The sequence below is a fragment of the Nothobranchius furzeri genome, chromosome 4, assembly GCF_043380555.1.
Source record: "Nothobranchius furzeri strain GRZ-AD chromosome 4, NfurGRZ-RIMD1, whole genome shotgun sequence".
In the NCBI taxonomy this organism is placed as follows: Eukaryota; Metazoa; Chordata; class Actinopteri; order Cyprinodontiformes; family Nothobranchiidae; genus Nothobranchius; species Nothobranchius furzeri.
In genome coordinates, this window is record NC_091744.1 from 70,514,656 (window position 1) to 70,533,961 (window position 19,306).

General features: G+C 41.6%; 2 protein-coding genes across 2 annotated transcripts in view; both read left to right on the top strand.

Moving 5' to 3' along the window:
- ptprq (protein tyrosine phosphatase receptor type Q) overlaps positions 1 to 19,306 on the top strand; it is a 50,067-nt gene that overhangs the window by 24,654 nt on the left and 6,107 nt on the right. Inside the window, exons 31-57 of the mRNA XM_070550389.1 lie at positions 42 to 149; positions 262 to 543; positions 637 to 918; positions 6,688 to 7,008; positions 7,100 to 7,375; positions 7,454 to 7,605; positions 7,842 to 7,983; positions 9,630 to 9,905; positions 10,011 to 10,379; positions 11,029 to 11,138; positions 11,260 to 11,446; positions 11,525 to 11,760; positions 11,872 to 11,941; positions 12,654 to 12,812; positions 13,006 to 13,288; positions 13,385 to 13,458; positions 13,543 to 13,642; positions 13,772 to 13,900; positions 15,623 to 15,667; positions 16,232 to 16,258; positions 16,408 to 16,489; positions 16,693 to 16,783; positions 16,901 to 16,977; positions 17,066 to 17,200; positions 17,292 to 17,417; positions 18,607 to 18,752; positions 18,908 to 19,043. Of these exons, the coding sequence (XP_070406490.1) occupies positions 42 to 149; positions 262 to 543; positions 637 to 918; positions 6,688 to 7,008; positions 7,100 to 7,375; positions 7,454 to 7,605; positions 7,842 to 7,983; positions 9,630 to 9,905; positions 10,011 to 10,379; positions 11,029 to 11,138; positions 11,260 to 11,446; positions 11,525 to 11,760; positions 11,872 to 11,941; positions 12,654 to 12,812; positions 13,006 to 13,288; positions 13,385 to 13,458; positions 13,543 to 13,642; positions 13,772 to 13,900; positions 15,623 to 15,667; positions 16,232 to 16,258; positions 16,408 to 16,489; positions 16,693 to 16,783; positions 16,901 to 16,977; positions 17,066 to 17,200; positions 17,292 to 17,417; positions 18,607 to 18,752; positions 18,908 to 19,043 (4,421 nt within the window). The remainder of the gene's footprint in view (positions 1 to 41; positions 150 to 261; positions 544 to 636; positions 919 to 6,687; positions 7,009 to 7,099; positions 7,376 to 7,453; positions 7,606 to 7,841; positions 7,984 to 9,629; positions 9,906 to 10,010; positions 10,380 to 11,028; positions 11,139 to 11,259; positions 11,447 to 11,524; positions 11,761 to 11,871; positions 11,942 to 12,653; positions 12,813 to 13,005; positions 13,289 to 13,384; positions 13,459 to 13,542; positions 13,643 to 13,771; positions 13,901 to 15,622; positions 15,668 to 16,231; positions 16,259 to 16,407; positions 16,490 to 16,692; positions 16,784 to 16,900; positions 16,978 to 17,065; positions 17,201 to 17,291; positions 17,418 to 18,606; positions 18,753 to 18,907; positions 19,044 to 19,306) is intronic.
- Positions 928 to 6,280, top strand: LOC139069724 (phosphatidylinositol phosphatase PTPRQ). The gene is made up of 6 exons (XM_070550610.1): positions 928 to 931; positions 1,293 to 1,413; positions 1,507 to 1,661; positions 1,756 to 1,901; positions 5,402 to 5,573; positions 6,134 to 6,280. Exons 1-6 carry the CDS (start codon positions 928 to 930, stop codon positions 6,253 to 6,255), a joined length of 720 nt encoding a protein of 239 aa, XP_070406711.1. The 3' UTR covers positions 6,256 to 6,280.

The window sequence follows — 19,306 nt, forward strand, 5'->3', positions numbered from 1 at the left end:
TCTGATGATGAATATGTGCATTCTTCTGTTTGAATGTGTAGATCTGGACAAGTACACTGCCTATAAGCTACGCGTAGCGGCATCCACAGCTGTGGGAGAGAGTTCGCTATCAGAGGAGGATGATGTTTTTGTCTACACCTTAGAGGATGGTATGAGATAAACATAAAATATCATTTGCTAGTTTAACTCTACCCAAAATAAAGAATTTCTTCTTAAGTGAACATTTTCTGCTGAGATCTTTGACATCTTTCTTCCTCTTAGAACCCGACTCTCCCCCTGAAAATCTCAGTGTGTTGGAAACAAGCTCCTCGACAGCTACGCTAACCTGGTCTGCGCCAGGGAAAGCTAACGGGGTGATCCAGTACTATGAGGTCTTGTATGAAAACGAGTCATTCTCTACTGTGATGAACGTCACATCTAACAAAGCCACTCTAATGAACCTGAAGCCGTTCTCTTACTACAACGTGTCCGTAAAAGCATTCACGCGTTACGGCGATGGCAACCAAACATCTGACACTTTATACTTGCTGTCTGGAGAAGATGGTGAGTTGGATCAAATGTGCAACACTTCTTGAGCACATTAGGAAGATTTCTGAAACTTTGAAATTAAATGCCCCTTCTTTGTTCTATCTGCAGTTCCAGGCAGTCCTCCATATGGACTCTCTTATGAATCTGTGAGTCCCAGTGAGGTGAATGTGACGTGGCATCCTCCTCTGCTGCCCAACGGGGTCATTACTTACTACAGCCTGGAGCTGTGGAACTCTTCACAGTCCCTGAACCTCAGCACACCGACCAACTTCATCCGCATCACACATCTAAGGAAGTATGCGCAGTACCGCCTCACGGTTCAGGCACACACCCGAGCTGGGCCGGGGAACTACAGCAGCGAGCCGCTCAACATCACCACACGGGAGGATGGTGAGAAGCATGGGTCAGAAGTAGTTAGGGTCCTTTCCCTTCCAGGATGCGGATGAGTTTAAAGGACATCTAATTAAACCTGACCCTTCCCCTCCTCTTCCCTGCTTTTCTCCGTTTCATCTCTTGCAGATAATGTTATGTCACAGGTTTCTCTCACCATGTGATCCCCAGCTTGTTCCATCAGGAATGAGAGGCACTGATGTCTAAAAAAAGGCACTAATCTAAAAAAACTAAAACTGACATTATTTTTTCTTTTCAGGACAAAGATTAATTTTTCACTTGGTGTTTAGAGTTCCTGGGTTCCACCTTTGTTTAACTTTTAAGAAACGAATACCCCTTAACTTTTCAGATGCCATAAGTCTTGTCTGTCTCAGCTCCAGACACCCCTCCTCAGTTCCTCAAGGCCACAAAGTTGTCAGACTATGAGGTAAAATTGTCATGGGAACCTCCTCTCAAACCCAATTCAGACATCCTCTACTACATTGTCAGAATTTGGTGAGTTTGGAAAACTTATTTCTATATTTTTATATTAAAGAGATAGAAACAAAACGGAAACGATGCAGCATGAATATTTGTTTTGTTTGTTAGGAATGAAACGACGGAGACATGGCAGAACGTGACAGGCACATCCGTGATTATTCACGTAGACTCAGAGAGTCGCTATAATGCCTCTGTCTCCAGCTGGACCAGACTGGGAGATGGAGGAGTGCTGATCTATATCAGCTTTACCAGCGGTGAAGCAGGTATTGCAAAAATGCTCTGTGAGTTTTGATCTCTTATTATGTTTTCATTTTAATCATTGTGTTCTTTGATTTCTTTGTCTCTCCTGATTCGAAGAGCCAACTGACCCCCCACAGAATGTAACGGTTGTAAATGTGACTGCTTCCTCTCTCACCTTGACGTGGCATCCGCCCACTCAACCCAATGGTATTATTGTGCACTACACTGTTTACATCTCTGAAAACAACACGATGACAGAAAAGGTAAGTCACTGATTATGAATGCAAAAAGATAGTGCATCCTCATTTGATTTTAAGATTTTACCTATCAAGATGCAGTAATAATTCATCTGATTTCTAGTAAAGAACACATGATAACACAGTGGCATTATGCAGCAGCAGAATGTTAAAATCTAATTATACTCTGAGTGCTTCCATAGGATTAATGAGGATAAGTAGCATCCAGGCGCCGTTAATCAAATCGTCTTGATTAACTAATCATCAGCAAGTGAGAGCACCTCTACAAAAACAGATGTTTTGATAATTTGGAGCATACAACATAGATCTCAAAGAAACAGCCAAGCTCATCACTCCAGTTCTTAAGTTTCTACCCTGGCTACCAGTAAACTACAGATTTGGTTTCAAAGTGCTACTACTAGTTTATAAATCACTCAACGACATGGAACCAAAATGCATGTTGGGTCTCCTTCCAATATAAATGTTCAGCAGGGCTCTGAGATCTTTATGAAGCAGTCAGCTGGTAGAACCTTGGTCAGAACCAAACAGTGTGAAGCTGCTTTTAGCTACTATGCTGCACACAGATGGAATCAGCTTCCTTGTGACCTCAAATTTGCCTCATCTCTAGTAACTTTTAAATCAGAATTGAAAACTTTCATGTATTCATCAGCCTTTGAATGATTTTTTTCTTATGCTGCACTTTCTCCACTGTAACTGCTCACCTTTTAACGTAGTCTTTTTTCTGATTCTAATATCTGAAATTAATTTGTATGTTTAATTTGACACTGTAAACCATGGCTTCCTTTTGTCCACACTCTCTAACATGGGCATCACAGAGAAAGCACACGCCTGGTTCGAATCGTACCTCACAGGATGATCATTCAGTGTATCTTGGCTTGGACAATCCTCTACCGTGCACCATCTTGCCACAGGAGTCCCCCAGGGCTCTTTACTAGGACCTCTTCTCTTTGCCATATACACCACCTCACTGGGTGAAAGGCATCTCCTACCACTGCTATGCAGATGACACCCAGCTCTATCTGTCATTTCCACTGGACGACCACACTGTCTCTGTACAAATATCAAACTGTCTCTCTGTTACGATCCAGGCTGTCTAGGGGGCCTGGGGTAACAATGAGGACGCATGTTCTCGTGTTGAAAGTAGCAAAACAACATTTATTTACATAAATATAAACTCAAAACACAGATAAACAAGACACATCAGCAGCAACGCAAAACGAGTAACAACTAAACCCTCATATTAACCAAATTAATACAAAACCACAAAAGACCATCACGATTTCCCTTTTACTGAGTGATGTCTTAATAAAATCAAGCGAAGGGGTAAAGTGTACTTTACCCCTAAAAGGCGAACGGTTAAACACAGAGAGTTAAGCTCTCACCAAAGTTGTTACCTAAAACTTAACAAAACCAAAAGCTGCTGAGGAGACAACAGACCAGAGAGAAACTCCCTGGCCTGCTGCTCCCTGAACTGAGGGCTGGCTGACTTTTATGCTGCTGGTCATCAGGATCAGCTGGGAGGATCTAACCGGGAGGCAATCTAGTGAGATTGGAGCCAGGTGCTGCATCTCCTCTCACACACACACAGGGAAAAACCCAAATGCCTCTGAGCCATAACACATATCAAATGGATGAAATCCCACCATCTCCAACTCAAACTCTCTAAAACTGAACTACTCGTCATCCCAGCAAAACCATCCATACAGCACAATATCTCAATCCAAAATGACTTCCTATCTCTGGCTCCTTCAAAGGCAGTTCAAAATCTGGGTGTTGTGATTGATGAACACCTGACCTTTAAAGATCATGTTGCCTCTGTTGCTCGTTCATGCCGCTTTGCGCTGTATAACATACAAAAGATCAGACCATACCTAACACAACATGCCACCCAGCTCCTGGTGCAATCTACTGTCATCTCCTGCCTCGATTACTGCAAAGCCCTTCTAACTGGTCTTCCAGGCTGTACTGTGAGACCTCTTCAAATGGTCCAGAATGCAGCGGCGCGTCTGGTCTTCAATCAGCCAAAAAGAGCACACATCACCCCCCTCTGTTCATTGAGCTCCACTGGCTACCGCTAGCAGCATGCATCAAATTCAAATTGCTAACACTAGCATATATATATATATATATATATATATATATATATATATATATAGAGAGAGAGAGAGAGAGAGAGAGAGAGAGAGAGAGAGAGAGAGAGAGAGAGAGAGAGGTGTGTGTAGAGTTTTGAGGAAGTTCTGACTGTTACAAGATGAATGCCGTGTGTTTGCCTGTCCTTCCTGCTGTAATAAAGTTCATATGAATAATGTCACTTCCTGTCTGCTTTCTACCGACTAGAAAACATAACAGTAAAAAAGTTGATTTCTTTCTTTATTTATTACTTTTTTATTATTACTTGTTTTATTTGTCATAATTCATTTAATTCCAGTATTAATTGTGTTTGGCGCTCATAAAAAAATGATTCAATGGTCTTTTAGCCCAGGCTCTGCAGATTTGTTAGAGGTGCAGCTTGATTGCTGTTGGTTGGTGACCCCCCGGGGCAATCCTCTGCGCATCTTGAGGGGGGCAGGGGCTTTTCTGGTTGCAGTCTCCCTGGGGTCCCTGCGCTCGGGGGTAGCGCCTGGATCTCTGGGACTTGGAGCTCCTTCCATCTCCTACACATCTTTGGGGACAGATCTGTGGCCCCTCACACTCTCTGTTGGATGCTCCTATAGAGAAACCTTACATATACAAGCGCGTGTACCCACACAGGTGCTCACATGGTGCTTTCATAAGTATGGACTTGGGCATGTTCAACACATGTCTTAAGGCTGTGGTTGGCACTTAATGCACTGTGATTTATTATCGTTTGATTATTCAGTAGAACAATGTTGATTTAATATTTCCTCATCAGGTGGATGCAGTGATTGTTTGCTCCTGTTTTCTCCTTCTGCCAGTCTAGAAGCAGACTCTTGTTCATCACTGATTGTACGTTTTTGTGGAACACCCCCCCCCCCCCTTTGTCTCTTCCTTTCTCTTTCACCTCTGTCTCCATGTCCAGTTGGAATTACAAGCATTCAAAAAACAATAACAATAAAGTTTTAAGTATCAGGCATGACATTAAAAGCAGAAGCTTTGATGCTCCACCTGAGCGTAAATCTATAAGGCTTGTCACCAGCATTCAGACATCAATTATGTTTGCTTCACAGCCAGACAGGACATGGAAAAAAATAAATGAATTAAAAAAGAGGTGCAGCTTGATGATATTTATTCATATTTAATGGCATAAACTCTGATGCTAGACTTTTCCGTCTAGGTGTTGCTGTCAGTCAGTTAAAGCCCAGATTTGAACATGGGCTATATGTTGTCAAAAGGCATTTGGAGAAATTTGCACAAATCATGGTGATATTTTCTAAAATAGCTTTTTCTTTCTTTGTTTCTTTATTTGAACAAAAAGCATCAATGCAGCTGCTTAAATGTTCCGTCTGGTTTTTGAAAATACCTCAAACACATTTTTTTTTCCACAGAAAATTCCTGTTTCAAATTTACCTATCCCTGCCTCTCATGACTCGCCCTTCATCTACAACCTGAAACGCCTGATTGGTGGCAGCAACTACACTATATGGATGACTTCGAGCACTATACAGGGTGACGGAGGGGTTCGGTCAAAGCCATTAACCGTGCTCCTACCAGAAGACGGTCAGTTAGACACACAAAAAGACACAAATTTATAAAAGTTTATGCATAGACTACACATAGGTTTTAATAAGAAATACAAGCTTTGATGTGATGATAACTGGGGTGCAAGTCTGCACACTTTTTTCAAATCTCCTCTTATCTTTAAATAAAATTACATAAAAACTTTGTGATTGACAAAGTACCTTTCAGCCTGTTTTGTAAAAAGAGATAAATGTCCATCTGAACAATTAGTCCCCTGTGCTTACAAGACAGTTTGTGCTTAACAGTGACTGTGAGGGATTAAAGAAACAGATTAAAGAAACAAACAGAAGTCACAATTTGATAAAACTGAGAATAAACTAATCCTGACAAGCTTTGAGAAGATTTATGCCATTATGTCCTGAGATGATCATAGTCACAGAAAATGTGTTTAAATTCATCTCTAGGTTTTTATGTGATTTTGGGAAAAATGGTGCAGACTACTGCCAGACTTTGTCACAAATGATCCATGTGTTGTTTTTGTTTGTGAAGTTTTCCCTGCCTGAATGATCACTGACCCTGTATCTCTACCTGTGCTCTAGCTGCTCCATTATCAGCCAAACACCGGACCTCCAGGGCACCTTGTGTCTCCCGCACAGCCAAGCCCAGCAGGGGCTCACGTCCCCTGGTCTTTAGACCCCCACAAACACCTGGCTCCCTATAGCCACTCATTCATAAATATCGCCAGTTATTTCTCTTCCCTCCTCTTTGTCTGTCCTTGTTTCTGCTTTGTGTATTGTACAATCTTTCCAGAAGAGCTGTAAAAGAAGAACAGGATGAGTATTTTTTCCCTTCTTTCTTTCTTTCGATCTCATATTTTCATAATGAAAATTCCTTTCCCATGTTTGTGTGTTGTAACTGTAGATTTTTAAATGTATTGGGACTTTTCTGTTCTACTTGTCTGTTTCTTATTATTTTTCCTGTATACATTGCTCATTTTGTTAATTATAACAATGCTGATAGTAACAATGATAATGATGGGATTTTTATATTATGTAAATTATCAGCATACTATGATGCTTCAAAGTGGAGTGAACTTGTTTATTAAACTGATGGTTTGATGTGATAACACCAGTTTTCTGGTCTCCTCTTGCAGTGCCAAGCGACCCAGTCTCAAACCTGACAGCCCAGAACTTCAGCTCCACTGCCATCATCGTGAGCTGGGATCCTCCAACTGAGCCAAATGGCCGCCCTTACTACATCCTGACCTTGCAGGAAGCTGGAATGTCCCCAGACATGTTGAGCCCAGGAACACCAGCTGTCAACAAAACCATCAAGCAAGCCACAACTGATAATGTGTTCCTATTTACCAAACTCAGGAAGTATTTTCCTTACGTGCTGACTGTTACCCCAGCAACTGGTGCTGGTCCAGCCTACAACCAAACCAGCACAATGTACCTGAGGACGGATGATGATGGTAAGTTTATCTAGACAGCAGCTTGTGAGGAAGAGTGTGTACATAGTATGTGCTGCAACACTGATTCTTCCATGGGTGTGTTTCATTTTAGTCCCTAGTTCTGCTCCATTGATGGTGTCAGCTATAAATGTGTCCTCGTCCTCCATCGCTGTGGACTGGCAGCGCCCTCTGGAGTCCAATGGAGAAATAACTGAGTACACCCTCACTTTGTCTGGCCCTGAGGGCTCCAGCACCACACAGACCCCCAACACCTCGGCCATCCTCACTCAGCTATTCCCATACACGGCCTACAATCTCAGCATCATCGCTGCCACGCGTAAAGGAGCAGGGCCCACTCTGCTTGTGCAGCTGCATACTGATGAAGGGGGTTAGCTCAAGACCAGATCTCAAATGCATTTATAAATCACAGCAGTTTGTCTAAAATCAGCTTCATTATGTATTCCAGGGCCCACGTCTCCTCCCCGTAACCTAACGATATACAACCACACAGCAGTCTCCGTGTGGCTGAGCTGGGAGCCGCCTCTGGAGCCCAATGGAGTGGTGATAAAGTACGGATTCTGGATCCAAGACCTCATCACAGAAACCGTCACACATCAGGTGCCATTAATTTCACACACTGAAAGCTCCTTCACAGTAACAATAGGGCACACACACATACTCCGGGCTAAGCGTACACACAAGTGGTGGCTAATTTCACACTCCAGCTATTACTCTACAGAAACATTATACTTAAACAGCACATATATGTGATATCCTGATTTCATCCACTTCAGCTGTGAAGAGAGGCATATTTAATCTAGGATGCTGTATTTTGTGTGTTTGAACAAATGTAGAACTCCTCTGGCCCGTCGACCACAGAGCACCTGTCAGGCTTTAGGCCTCACAGCTCCTATGAGATCAGTGTTTGCAGTTACACCAGAGTGGGCCACGGGAATCAATTCAGCAGCCCTGTGACCTTCACAACAAACGAGTCAGGTAAGCCACATGCAGTTCCCACATAAAAGAAGGTGCAGCCACATGGATTTAAGCTTGTGTTAAGTTTAGAGTTCAGAGTTATTCTTAGACGCTGACATTTTATGCTTCATACACATAAAATATTTTCCTGAGAGATTATAAATATATCAGCAAAAGAGAATGGCAAAACAAAATGCTCATAATTTAACATTTTACAGAAAAGTATTATAGGTTGTTGGTGTCTTGCCTGCTGTGACGCTATGAGTTACAATTTTACAAGTTTACTCCAAAGGTGCCCTGCCATATGATTTTTTGTGAGTCTAATTCAGCTCCTGGCAGAGTCAGCAAATTATCAACAGAATACAAAATCTAAATTAACATGCATAGAGACAATGCAGAGATGGGGCAGAAACGAGGAAGAGGCAGGGCAAAGATGAGGCAGGGGTGTGGAAATGATGGGGCAGAGAAAAGGCAGAGATGAGGAATAGACAAGACAGAGACGGACCAAAGATGAGGTGGAGATGAGGAAGAGGCGGTACAAAGACAAGGATGAAATTATATATGATGATGTGATGTTTGTTTGACATGGACACAGCAATACATTGGACGAACCAGATGCATTGTTTAGTGTGTTAGCACACGTGCTAATTTGCAACACTTGTCCATAAAACCTTTCTAAAAAGTAGAGTACATTTAAATAAAATGCAAAGAGATCAACAATAAATCAGACAGCAAACAGATTAAAATTGCAAACAATTTTCAATAAAAAAGAATAAAAATCTCATTCCATATACATGTGGAAGAGATCAGGCAGAGATGAGGCAGAGATGAGGAGAGATTAAGAGGAGGTGAGACATAGATGTGGCAAGAATGAGGAAGAGAAGAGGCAGAGATAGAGGGACAACAGGACAGCGACTGGACAAAACACACAGGCAGAGATCTAATGAAGTAACTGAGAAACTGAAAACTAGAAATGAACATTAGCTTTATTAATGACTGGGAACCGCTGAGATGATTACAGATTCATTCAGCAAAAGATCAGCAGACCATAGAAAATACAATGTACGAGAGGTAAAGAATAAGAAGGAGGGTAACAAAAACATCCCAACCAGCATGGAGAACAAGAAGCAGCCGACAAGAAGAAGAAACTGCAATATTTTCCTCTACAACATTCTTTTATTTTTTAATGTGGAGGGGACTGACAGGTCAAGCATGACCCCACTAACATCAACAGGGTGAACCCAGGTCAAAAAGCCGTCTATCGCAGGGCCAACAGAGACACACCAGACAAACAAACTGTCTCATTCAGTCAGTTTAAAACTTCCACAGCATTTTTTTAAACCGTGGGAGGGAACAGGAGGAACTTCCAACAACACACAGAAAGATATGCACTGCCATTACTAGAGCCAATGAATGACTGTGCATCTTTTCAGAATAATGTGCTGAATCATCGAGATGAGGACTGAGCGGTGTGAATTTGGACAAGACATTCGGACAGTTCCTTTTGGGCTGCAACAACAGAGATTTAGAATTATTTTAATTCATTTTGTGTTTAATTTAAAACACTTAGCAAGCAAATTCAAACTAAATCAATTCCAGTTGGAGCTGTTTACCTAACTGAAACTGTCAAAATAAACGCTGGATCTTCCCTCTCATCCTGTCTGCAGTCTCTGATGCTGTGGGGAACCTGTCCTGCTCGGGAGTCAGTTGGGATTCCATCGAGCTTTCTTGGGAAGTTCCAGCCAATCCAAATGGACAGATTCTGTTTTACGAGATGATAGAGGAGGTGGACCTGCAGACTGTCATACACCAGATTCACACACCTGGGTACACGCTGACGGGGCTGTTACCAAACCAGGAGTATGCATTCATCATAGCTGCAGTCAACTCAGCAGGACCAGGAGCCAGGGAAAACTGCACAGTTTCCACCCTCCCTGAATCAGGTTAACAATCAGGCACAGCTGATTTTCTCAGTTAAAGCTCTCATTTTCTAATGCTCATTTAACAAAGAGCCAATGCTTGATTAAATCCTCATTGTCTCTCAACAGTTCCAGCTGCCCCTCGCTTCCTCACTATCTCCCAAATCACCTCCAGCAATCTGACTCTTAAGTGGGCTCCGCCGCTCTCCGTTCCAGGCCTGCTGAGAGGATACGACATCGTTGCGGAGCTCCTTTCGGATATTTGCAAACCAAACACACACAGCACCGCTAAACCAACCTCAGAGGACAATCTTTCATCACAATGTGTGGAACACAGCTTCTCAGTGTCAGTGAACGCCTCCGACAGAGCGAAGGAAAGCAGCGTCACTCTTCAGTCCCTGGCTAAATACAGAAACTATCGCTTCAAAGTGGCTGCCGTGACCAATGCTGGAGTTGGGGAATACACTCTCTGGAATTATGCAAAAACCCTGGCTGGAAGTAGGAACCAGTGATGACGTGACCTTTACTCATTGCCAAAAGAGAGCTGACTGTTAATCAGGGCTTCGGTTGCAATGTTAGACAAATGAGATGGTTAAGTTAGAGAAAGTTAAGCAAAAATGGCCCCCTTTTGATTTCATCAAGCCATGCTCGAATACCTTATGGGTTGTAGACAATTCATCCCGTTAATCCCATAATAGTCCTGCATTTACATTTAGCTGTTCTCTCTCCCAAGCTTCCATATAGGAATGAATACTACAGAAATCCTTGGATCAGCGAGAAAAAACAAAGTTATCAAAGTCAGTCTATGTTTTTCTTCCCCAAGTGATCGAGCTAATGACAAATAATAACTTAAGACGTCATAATGTTGCATTTAAAATCCTTCAGTTTGACCAAATGGCTTTTTATGGCAGACACATTTACAATGTCAAAGCATACATTAACATAATGACTTTACCATCTAAAATATGATGCCTGATTATAATAACTTCTCCATCTTGATGCACTAATGTATGCAGAGAAAGTCTTTAGCTGGAAAAATAAATGAGCCTATTTTCTTTGATTTTGTTTAGTCTTGTGTGAATAACGTGTCTGTCAGGCACAAATAGAGCCACTGCATTAGGTCTAACAGCACATCTCCTTTCTCCAGACCCAGACGCTCCTCCCCGTAACCTGAACATGACCCCCACCGCCACCAGCTTCCGCATCACGTGGGAGGCTCCAGCTGTTCTCTCCGGACCTACTTCCTACCTTGTACAGGTAGGATTAAGTGCATGTGAGGAGATAAGGATTAAAGTAGTTTGATGTCATTTAAATTGCCATGGTTTTAAAAGCTGATCATGTGATCAAAAGAGTGACCTACCAGGTTGTCTCATCTCAGGTGGATGGTCCTGGTGTGAACTTCTCCGTAGTCCGAGCTCCAGGAGAGCTGATGACTGTTGTGGTGACCAACTTGACAGCTTTTACCAGTTATGCTGTTACTGTCACCGCCTTTACTGGTACACGCGAGCAAGCCAGTAGTGATGGGAAGGCAGTCGGACCGTTGGTTTTTAGAACGCTGGAGGAACGTACGTCTAGATCTTTCAGTTCTTATTCAAGCTCTAGCTCACCAGCTGATTCCTTTATTATGACTTTTCTTTTTCCAGAGCCAAAAGACCCACCCAATAACGTGACGGTGTCTGCCGCCTCAGACACGGTGAACTCGGTGATGGTGAGCTTCGGTCCCCCCCAAGAGCCCAACGGAAACATCACTGCCTATTTCGTGTTTGTGTATGAGAATGATCAGCTGGTTAAAAACATCAGCCTGGAAAACAAAGGAGACTCCAACACGGTGATTGCTGTCGTAGATGGCCTTAAAGGAGGACGCACCTACAGTATACAAGTGAGCAACACACACACACACACACACACACACACAAAGCTAAACAATTACACTTCCGAACTGTCACAACTGATTTTTTTCATCGTCTCCTGACATCTTGTATGTTGGCAGGTTGCAGCAAGGAATGGGGTGGGCAACAGTCCACTCAGTTCACATGTCCAGATAACTACAGGCATTAAAGGTTTGAGTCTGCTCTATGCAAAATTCTAACACATTTCATATCTTCTTGTCGCAACATGCAGAAAACATATGAAATAGCGCCATTAAAGGTGCAGCATGTAAGAATGTAGTAAGAATTTTACAGTGAGAAAATCCCAAAAGAGTCAAATGTTTCAGTCCTTTTGGAAGGAAGGTTATACTGAAACAAATTTATATCCAGCTGGATGTGGGGATTGTCAGTTTTTCTCCTATCAAAACAAAGGAAGGAGGGCCATAACTACTGTTTACCATCAGTGAGTGTGAGGTTGCCATGTCTCCTGTGAGCTAATACTGCAGCAACGACAATTCTAATTTGATGACGGCCAGCAAAACGCTCCAGAGTTGTTTAAAGTAGTTGTAGTAACCAAATTTTACCACAGGATGTCATATTTACTTCATTTCTACATAATGCACCTTTAATATCACAAATAAAATGAAACTAATTCATTACATTTGTGTTGATATGTTATAAATGTAGTTCAGAAATATACAAAACACTTGGTTCACCTGGTAAATGCTTGCATGTGTGTGTGTGTGTGTGCGTGCGTGCGTGCGTGCCTGTCTGTCTGTCTGTCTGTCTGTCTGTCTGTCTGTCTGTCTGTGTGTGTGTGTGTGTGTGTGTGTGTGTGTGTGTGTGTGTGTGTGTGTGTGTGTGTGTGTGTGTGTGTGTGTGTGTGTGCGTGCACGCTTTGTAGCCCCATCCAAGCCAACCGATAGACCTCAAGCAATGCTGAACCATAGAGGGGTTTCCATGGTAACCCACAGCACCATAACCATCAAAAAGCCTATCTGTTTCTATAGTGACGACAATGGACCAATCGCAAAAATCCAGGTCATCGTGGCTGAGTTGGGGGGTATGACAGCAATCCTGTTTTTATAGAACTCACTTGTGTTTTGGTCCTTCTTTAAGTAAAACCACATTTCACACTGTGTCACTGTCCTGAGATCAGAAAACGTGCTGCTGTAGCAAAGCCAACAGCATCAGCGGCATGGCCTAGTGTCATACCTCAGTTCTCTGTTTTCTCCAACTTTCCTTCCATCACTCAGTGAGGGACGACGAGATTGTGACAAACTGGAGCTATGCATGTTTACATCGCCCCACTCCATACTTCACTGACGAAGGGTTCCCCAACCCTAAATGTTTGCATGAGACAGCGCAAGCGAATGTGCTCGTCAGGGGCGGTCGCAGCGTGTCTGGGGACATCCCGTCACTTGTGAGGCTAAACCAGTCCACAGATGACACGTACGTGATCGGAGCGAATACTAACTGCAGGGAGAATGACTCAACAAGTTTGTGCAATGGGCCTCTGAAATCCAACACAGTTTATGTGTGAGTGCATTGGTCATCTTCTGGACCCTGCAAAAGTACAAACAAGAAATTTTGTTTTCCAAAACTGCAGTGGTGCTGTTGTTTTTATGTTGACAGATTTAAATTTAGAGCCACTAACATTCAAGGCCAATACACAGACTCCGACTACTCCGAGCACATCAGAACTGCAGGTACACCGACAGCGGAGACGGCCCAACAAAACTCTGCTTGGAAAGATTCAGCATACTGAACATTTGTTTTTCCACATTTTGCAGTGAATGGACTGTTGACCAAAGAGGAGCAGATCATCCTGGGTGTTCTGGTGTCATTCTTCCTGGCTTTGTTCCTCATCGTCTTTATCTGCTGCTCAGTCAAGTAAGAAGTGCTACAAGCATTATCATCAGCACCAACATATTCTGAATTCCTGCCCACAGTTTGTAGTAAATAAATGTTTGTTTGTTTTTTCATTTATTTTACCTGTGATTAAATTGCTATGATTGTTAGACTTCACCAGCGTAAGAAGGAGGGTGGAACTTATTCACCCAGAGAGGCAGAGATCATAGAGACCAAGTGTAAGCTGGATCAGCTGATCGCTGTCGCAGACATGGAGCTGAAACAGGAGAAACTCAATCGGTAAGTCTGTTCGTTTTCATCATCTAAACACAAAAATTCACTAGTTTCTGCCAGCCAAAGCGTGGTACACAGCTAAAAACTTGATTTAGCTGTTCCAGACAAGATTCAAAATCCATGTCAACAAAGCAAAGAAAAAAAAACACTGTGCTGAAATCAATTTGATGTGCACTCCCGTCAGCACAAAACCATCTAACAGTGTGGAGTTTGTGCATAAAATAGAAGCAGCAGCACGGAGATACATCGCTTCATTGTCTCTTTGAAATTTGCCTTCAGTTCTGTCTAGAAGAGAAGAGTCATTCTGGCTGCTTCCCTGTGCGACAAAATTTAGCATCTAACGTTCAAACTTTTCTTGTGGAAAGCAAAATCAAGTAGTCGTGCTTTACATTAGAGGGGAAACCACGAGCAAAATGTTTGCACTTTTTGCCAAAATGTCTTTATCTGCAAATATAGTTAACTACTTATTTATAAAAATAACAAAAGCATATTATTCTCTTCATCCGTTCTAATCATCTGCCTTTTGGTCATTGTATCCTGCTGTAAAAACACAATGTATCGTGCTTTTATCCAGAATTGCATGGCTTCTAAAAGAATTTTTCCCTCCCTTTATCACTAAAATCCTCCCTTTGACTACGACTCACACAGAAGCCCAAATCACAGTAAAAAAAAACTCTTGTATTTAATGATTAAGATTTTGTTGTTCTTCAAACACATTTTGATCAAAACATCTTTTTCTCTTCATTCTGAGTTCTCAGGACTCATGAAGGTGTTGATTAGAAAACATCAAACAGTAAACATTGAATTTATTTTTTTTTAAGATTTTGAACATTATGAACTTGTGAGATGATAATTAGAGTTCAAAAGAGCTAAACTCTTCCCTTTAAAATCAATTAAAGCTTAAAAAATTCTAATATTGCTCTGATTTATTTAAAAAATGCATATTTTCTTCTTAATTGTGAGGGTAAGAGAGATTAACCAAAAATTTTCAGGGAAATACAAACATTTTCTGTAAACCTGAGAGCTTTTATAGTTTCATGTGTTGGTAGGTAGATCGTTTGCTGGGTTCTGAGTCAGATACCAGATTCTTTTTGTTTTGTTTTATAAAATAAAGCATTATTAATAGACTTTGCATCCAACATTTAAATAAAAAATCCTATTTTTTATCTAAATTTGTGAATTATGTATCCCATCTATCCATCCATCTATTCTCTTACGCTTTTCTGGGATTGGGTCGTGGGGGCAGTAGCCTAAGCAGGAAGGCCCAGACTTCCCTCTCCTGAGCTCTCCCCAGCTCTCCCCAACATGTCCAGGGTCTTCCTTTGGGTCTCCTCCCAGTTGGACGTGCCTGGAAAACCTCACCAGGGAGGGGTGCAAGACGCATCCTAACTAAATGCCCAAGCCACCTTAACTGAATCGTCCCTTATCACTAAAAGGATGTAATGAGTTGTTCAGAATGGCATCATTCTTGTTTCATCTAATTTTTCAGCTACTTTAAGAACAAAGCATGAAGTTTAAATTGGAGTCTCTCTTGTCCACTCAGCTTTTACGTGACCAGAATTCCATCTTTACTTTGACAATAAGAGGAAATCTGTTTAAACTGCACTTGCCACATTGCTTTTGTTAAAGCAGCACACCTTTTCTTGTCACTTGTCAGATTTGCTTCTATGCAGACGCACACTGACTCCCACGTTTTCTTTCCCTCACCGAGCACTTTCCTCCCAACAGGTATTCTTCCTTCTTCTTTAGGCGGAAAGAGATTTATGTCATCCAGTAAGTTGGACGTTCAGCTTGTGCATGGCTTGTGTTGGTGGGTTTGCGTGTTGTTATGTGTGTCATCATTAAAAGGCCTGCGTCAAACCCTCCATCTGTGCTGCTTAAGCAGAAGATGATGGTTAAATGTTTCACCAACCGTCGTTTTTGGCTCCGCTGCCAGTAAAGATTGTACAGCTTTGCTGCTGCTCATCTTCCCAAAACCTTTTTAATTTGTTTGCCTGATCTCAAACTGCTTGGAAGGCAGAGGGTATACATGTTAAGCTTCACCAATTGTTGAGAATCCGTGTAGCTTCAGCGCGTCCCACGGGGGAAGAACCACTCACTTCTGATGTCACTGATCTGCACTTATTCCTTTAGAATAAATATCAAAGCCTGCAACAGTGTTTAATCAGTGGATTTGATTGCAAAATGATTTAACCCACTTCTGCTAAACACACATTAGTGTGTACGTTTCTGCTGTGAGGATTAGTGCAATTACCATGGACACAAATGCCAAAGTGTGGGCTGCAATTAATGCGTTAATTTGTTTATTTTGGTTTTCTTTTCATTATTTTTGTTCAGGCTGCTCAGCTACAGGAAGTCTCTCAAGTAAGTCTTTCTTTGTGAATTATGGTGCAGCTGCAGAAGCTGGTATGCTCTGGATGTCTTTGCAAAGACCAAAACCTAAAATAAGTTTCCAAAAAGTCTTTTTCTGTTTTTATCTCTGTGGGTTTTTTTTCTCCTACCAACTTCTCCAGGCCCGTCAACAAGAAATCCTTCCTGCAGCATGTGGAGGATCTGTGTGCCAGAGACAACATTAAGTTCCAGGAGGAGTTTGTGGTAAGAAAAATCAGGACCAATGCTTATTAGACCAATAAATCACAATAAAATAATACAAAATGCTTTTTATATCTATATAAAGATATTTGTACATTTTTATGTGTATTCATATATGAAGCGATTTGAGGATTTTTAGTGGGAAGCAGTAAATAAAGGCTTTTTATGTCATAATCTAAGTGATTTATTTTTTTCTTCTGCTCCAGGAGCTTCCTAAGCTGCTGCCAGACCTGGCTACCACTGACGCTGATCTGCCCTGGAACAAGTCCAAGAACCGCTTCCTCAACATTAAACCCTGTATGTGTTCAGACTGAGAATCAACCTTACCAGGCAACAAGGTTTTTTGTTCAAAATTATGCAGAGCTTAAGTTTACTCACTCATTCTGAGCTGCTCTCTGCTTATTTGACATTTAGACAATAACAATCGAGTCAAACTGCTGTCAGAACCAGGGGTGGCTGGCTCAGACTACATCAACGCCAGCTTTGTTTCTGTGAGAAACCTAAATCAGCAATGATCTCATGTTACTGGAAGTTATTTGTGTATAAACATCAATATCTATGAATTTCTTCCCCTTGTAGGGTTATTTGTGTCCCAATGAGTTCATCGCCACTCAGGGTCCGCTCTCCAGCACCGTGGCTGACTTCTGGAGGATGATCTGGGAGACAGGAACTAGAACTATTGCCATGCTCACACAGTGTTATGAGAAAGACAGAGTAGGCTACATTAGAAATCTGACCTTAACAAACACACCGTGTTCTGGAATTGTTCTTCTCTCCTGAAGACTTTTGTGTTATGGTGTTTTAGATTCGGTGTCACAAGTATTGGCCAGAAGACAACAAGCCAGTGACGGTGTTCAGTGACTTTCTCATCTCTAAAGTGTCAGAGGAAGTCCTTCCTGACTGGACCATCAGGACCCTGAAAATAGAAAAGGTACTAAAACCTTGTAAAAGGAATAATTTCAATTATAACAGTGGCAAGTATTTTAAGAAGGATTGAGAAATAAGTAAATGTTTTTATTTCAGATGTGCAGAGTGTCATTTGACAGTTTGAGATCCAATAAATCCACTTTTAAAGACCAAGAACAGACATCTGAATGCAAAGTTCAAATAAGATCACTGTGGAGCAGTGGATGGATTTGTACAAGAAAAAAAAGCTGTTTATTTTGTGTAATGAACCTAAGAATTATTATAATAGTAATCAATAAACTCTGTATCTTAATCAGAAACTTTTAATCCAAGTGTTAGAAGTTAAAGTTAACAGAAATTTACACATTACACAGAAAATGTACCCATTCTGAACAGAGAAGATAGATGGTGTAAGAGGGGAGTAAAGACTGCTATCGGTGTCAAATGGGATAAACCTGCATTAAACAGGAGAGGACTCGGGTTTCACCTTTCCAGCACCTACAGTGCAGCTCTGAAACTTATTCCCAAAGAGTTTAGGTCACACCCTCCAACGTCTAATTAACACAACAACTCCCACACAGTAGAGGCTAATGACTCATCGGGGGTAGGGAGGAGGGTATTCATAAGTAGTTTCTGCTTGTTAAGCAACAATAGATGACTTATATCCTCCCGAAACCAAAGAAGCCCAGTTGCCTTAATTTAAAACCCCTTTGGATTACCAAATCATACTTGGATTACTATGGACGACTGAGATCCTTCATCAACAACAAAAATTTTACTAATATATAAACAAGATTCTGTATTGTAGTTTTTTATAAATAGCTGATAGAGAATCTATAAAAAGTGGGTTTACAAAAAATATAAATGTATTAATGTAACAATCTTGCACCTATGAGCCCAAAACATGCCGGCTTATCCATACAACTGGCAATGCTGTAAATATCCCCGTCATCTAAAAGGTCAAATGTTACGTAAGGTCCTGAATTCTGAATCTCATTACATCTCATTAAGGCAGGAGGAAGTCTGAATTTAGCCGTTTTTCTGTCTTCCGTTCTAATTTTATTAATCATCTATTTTTAAATGATGTAAAACTAAACTATGATGTCTCTGAAAACCACCAGATTGCCTGCATGTCATGGATAAAGATAAACACACAATGCAGTAAGACCTAAGTGCAGATGTGAACTTGTTGATTTCTCTCCCTCTTTCTTTAGCACGGTCACTACATTTTGGTCAAACACTTCAACTTCACATCGTGGCCTGAGCATGGAGTGCCAGAGTCCTGCAGCACTTTGATTAAGTTTGTAAAAACTGTCCGAGCACATCGGCACGACAACTCCACCATAGTGGTCCACTGCAGGTAAAGCATCAGGGGTGTTCTGCCTAAAATAAGTAGCAGTACCTTCCTGTGTGGTGGTGGAGTCCAGTAGTGTTCTTCTTCTTCTCTGGTTTTAGAGTGTAATTACTCAGCCGACTGTGGGATTATTGTTTGTTTGTTTATTTCTGTATCACCAGTGCTGGTGTGGGACGAACAGGAGTGTTCATTGCTCTCGATCACCTCATTCAGCACATCAGAGATCATGACTTTGTGGATATTTACGGGCTTGTGGCTGAGCTCCGCAGTGAGAGGATGTGCATGGTGCAAAATCTGGTGAGTTATCTTATTTACACACAGACACAGTAGAATGATTTGCACCTTCAGGCCTAATTCAATACATCGTGTTTGATTGCTTATGTCTGACTGAAATGGCAGCCAGTCACAAACTGGCTCTGTCCTGTCTACTTGATCAACAGACTGAGAAATTCTGCTGAAAAGTGTAATTATGAAATAAATCAGCCATTGAGAAAATCTCTGTTATGAAATAAAAGCCAACTTTGTATGACGCCATGTAATAAACCATAAAACCTGAAAGA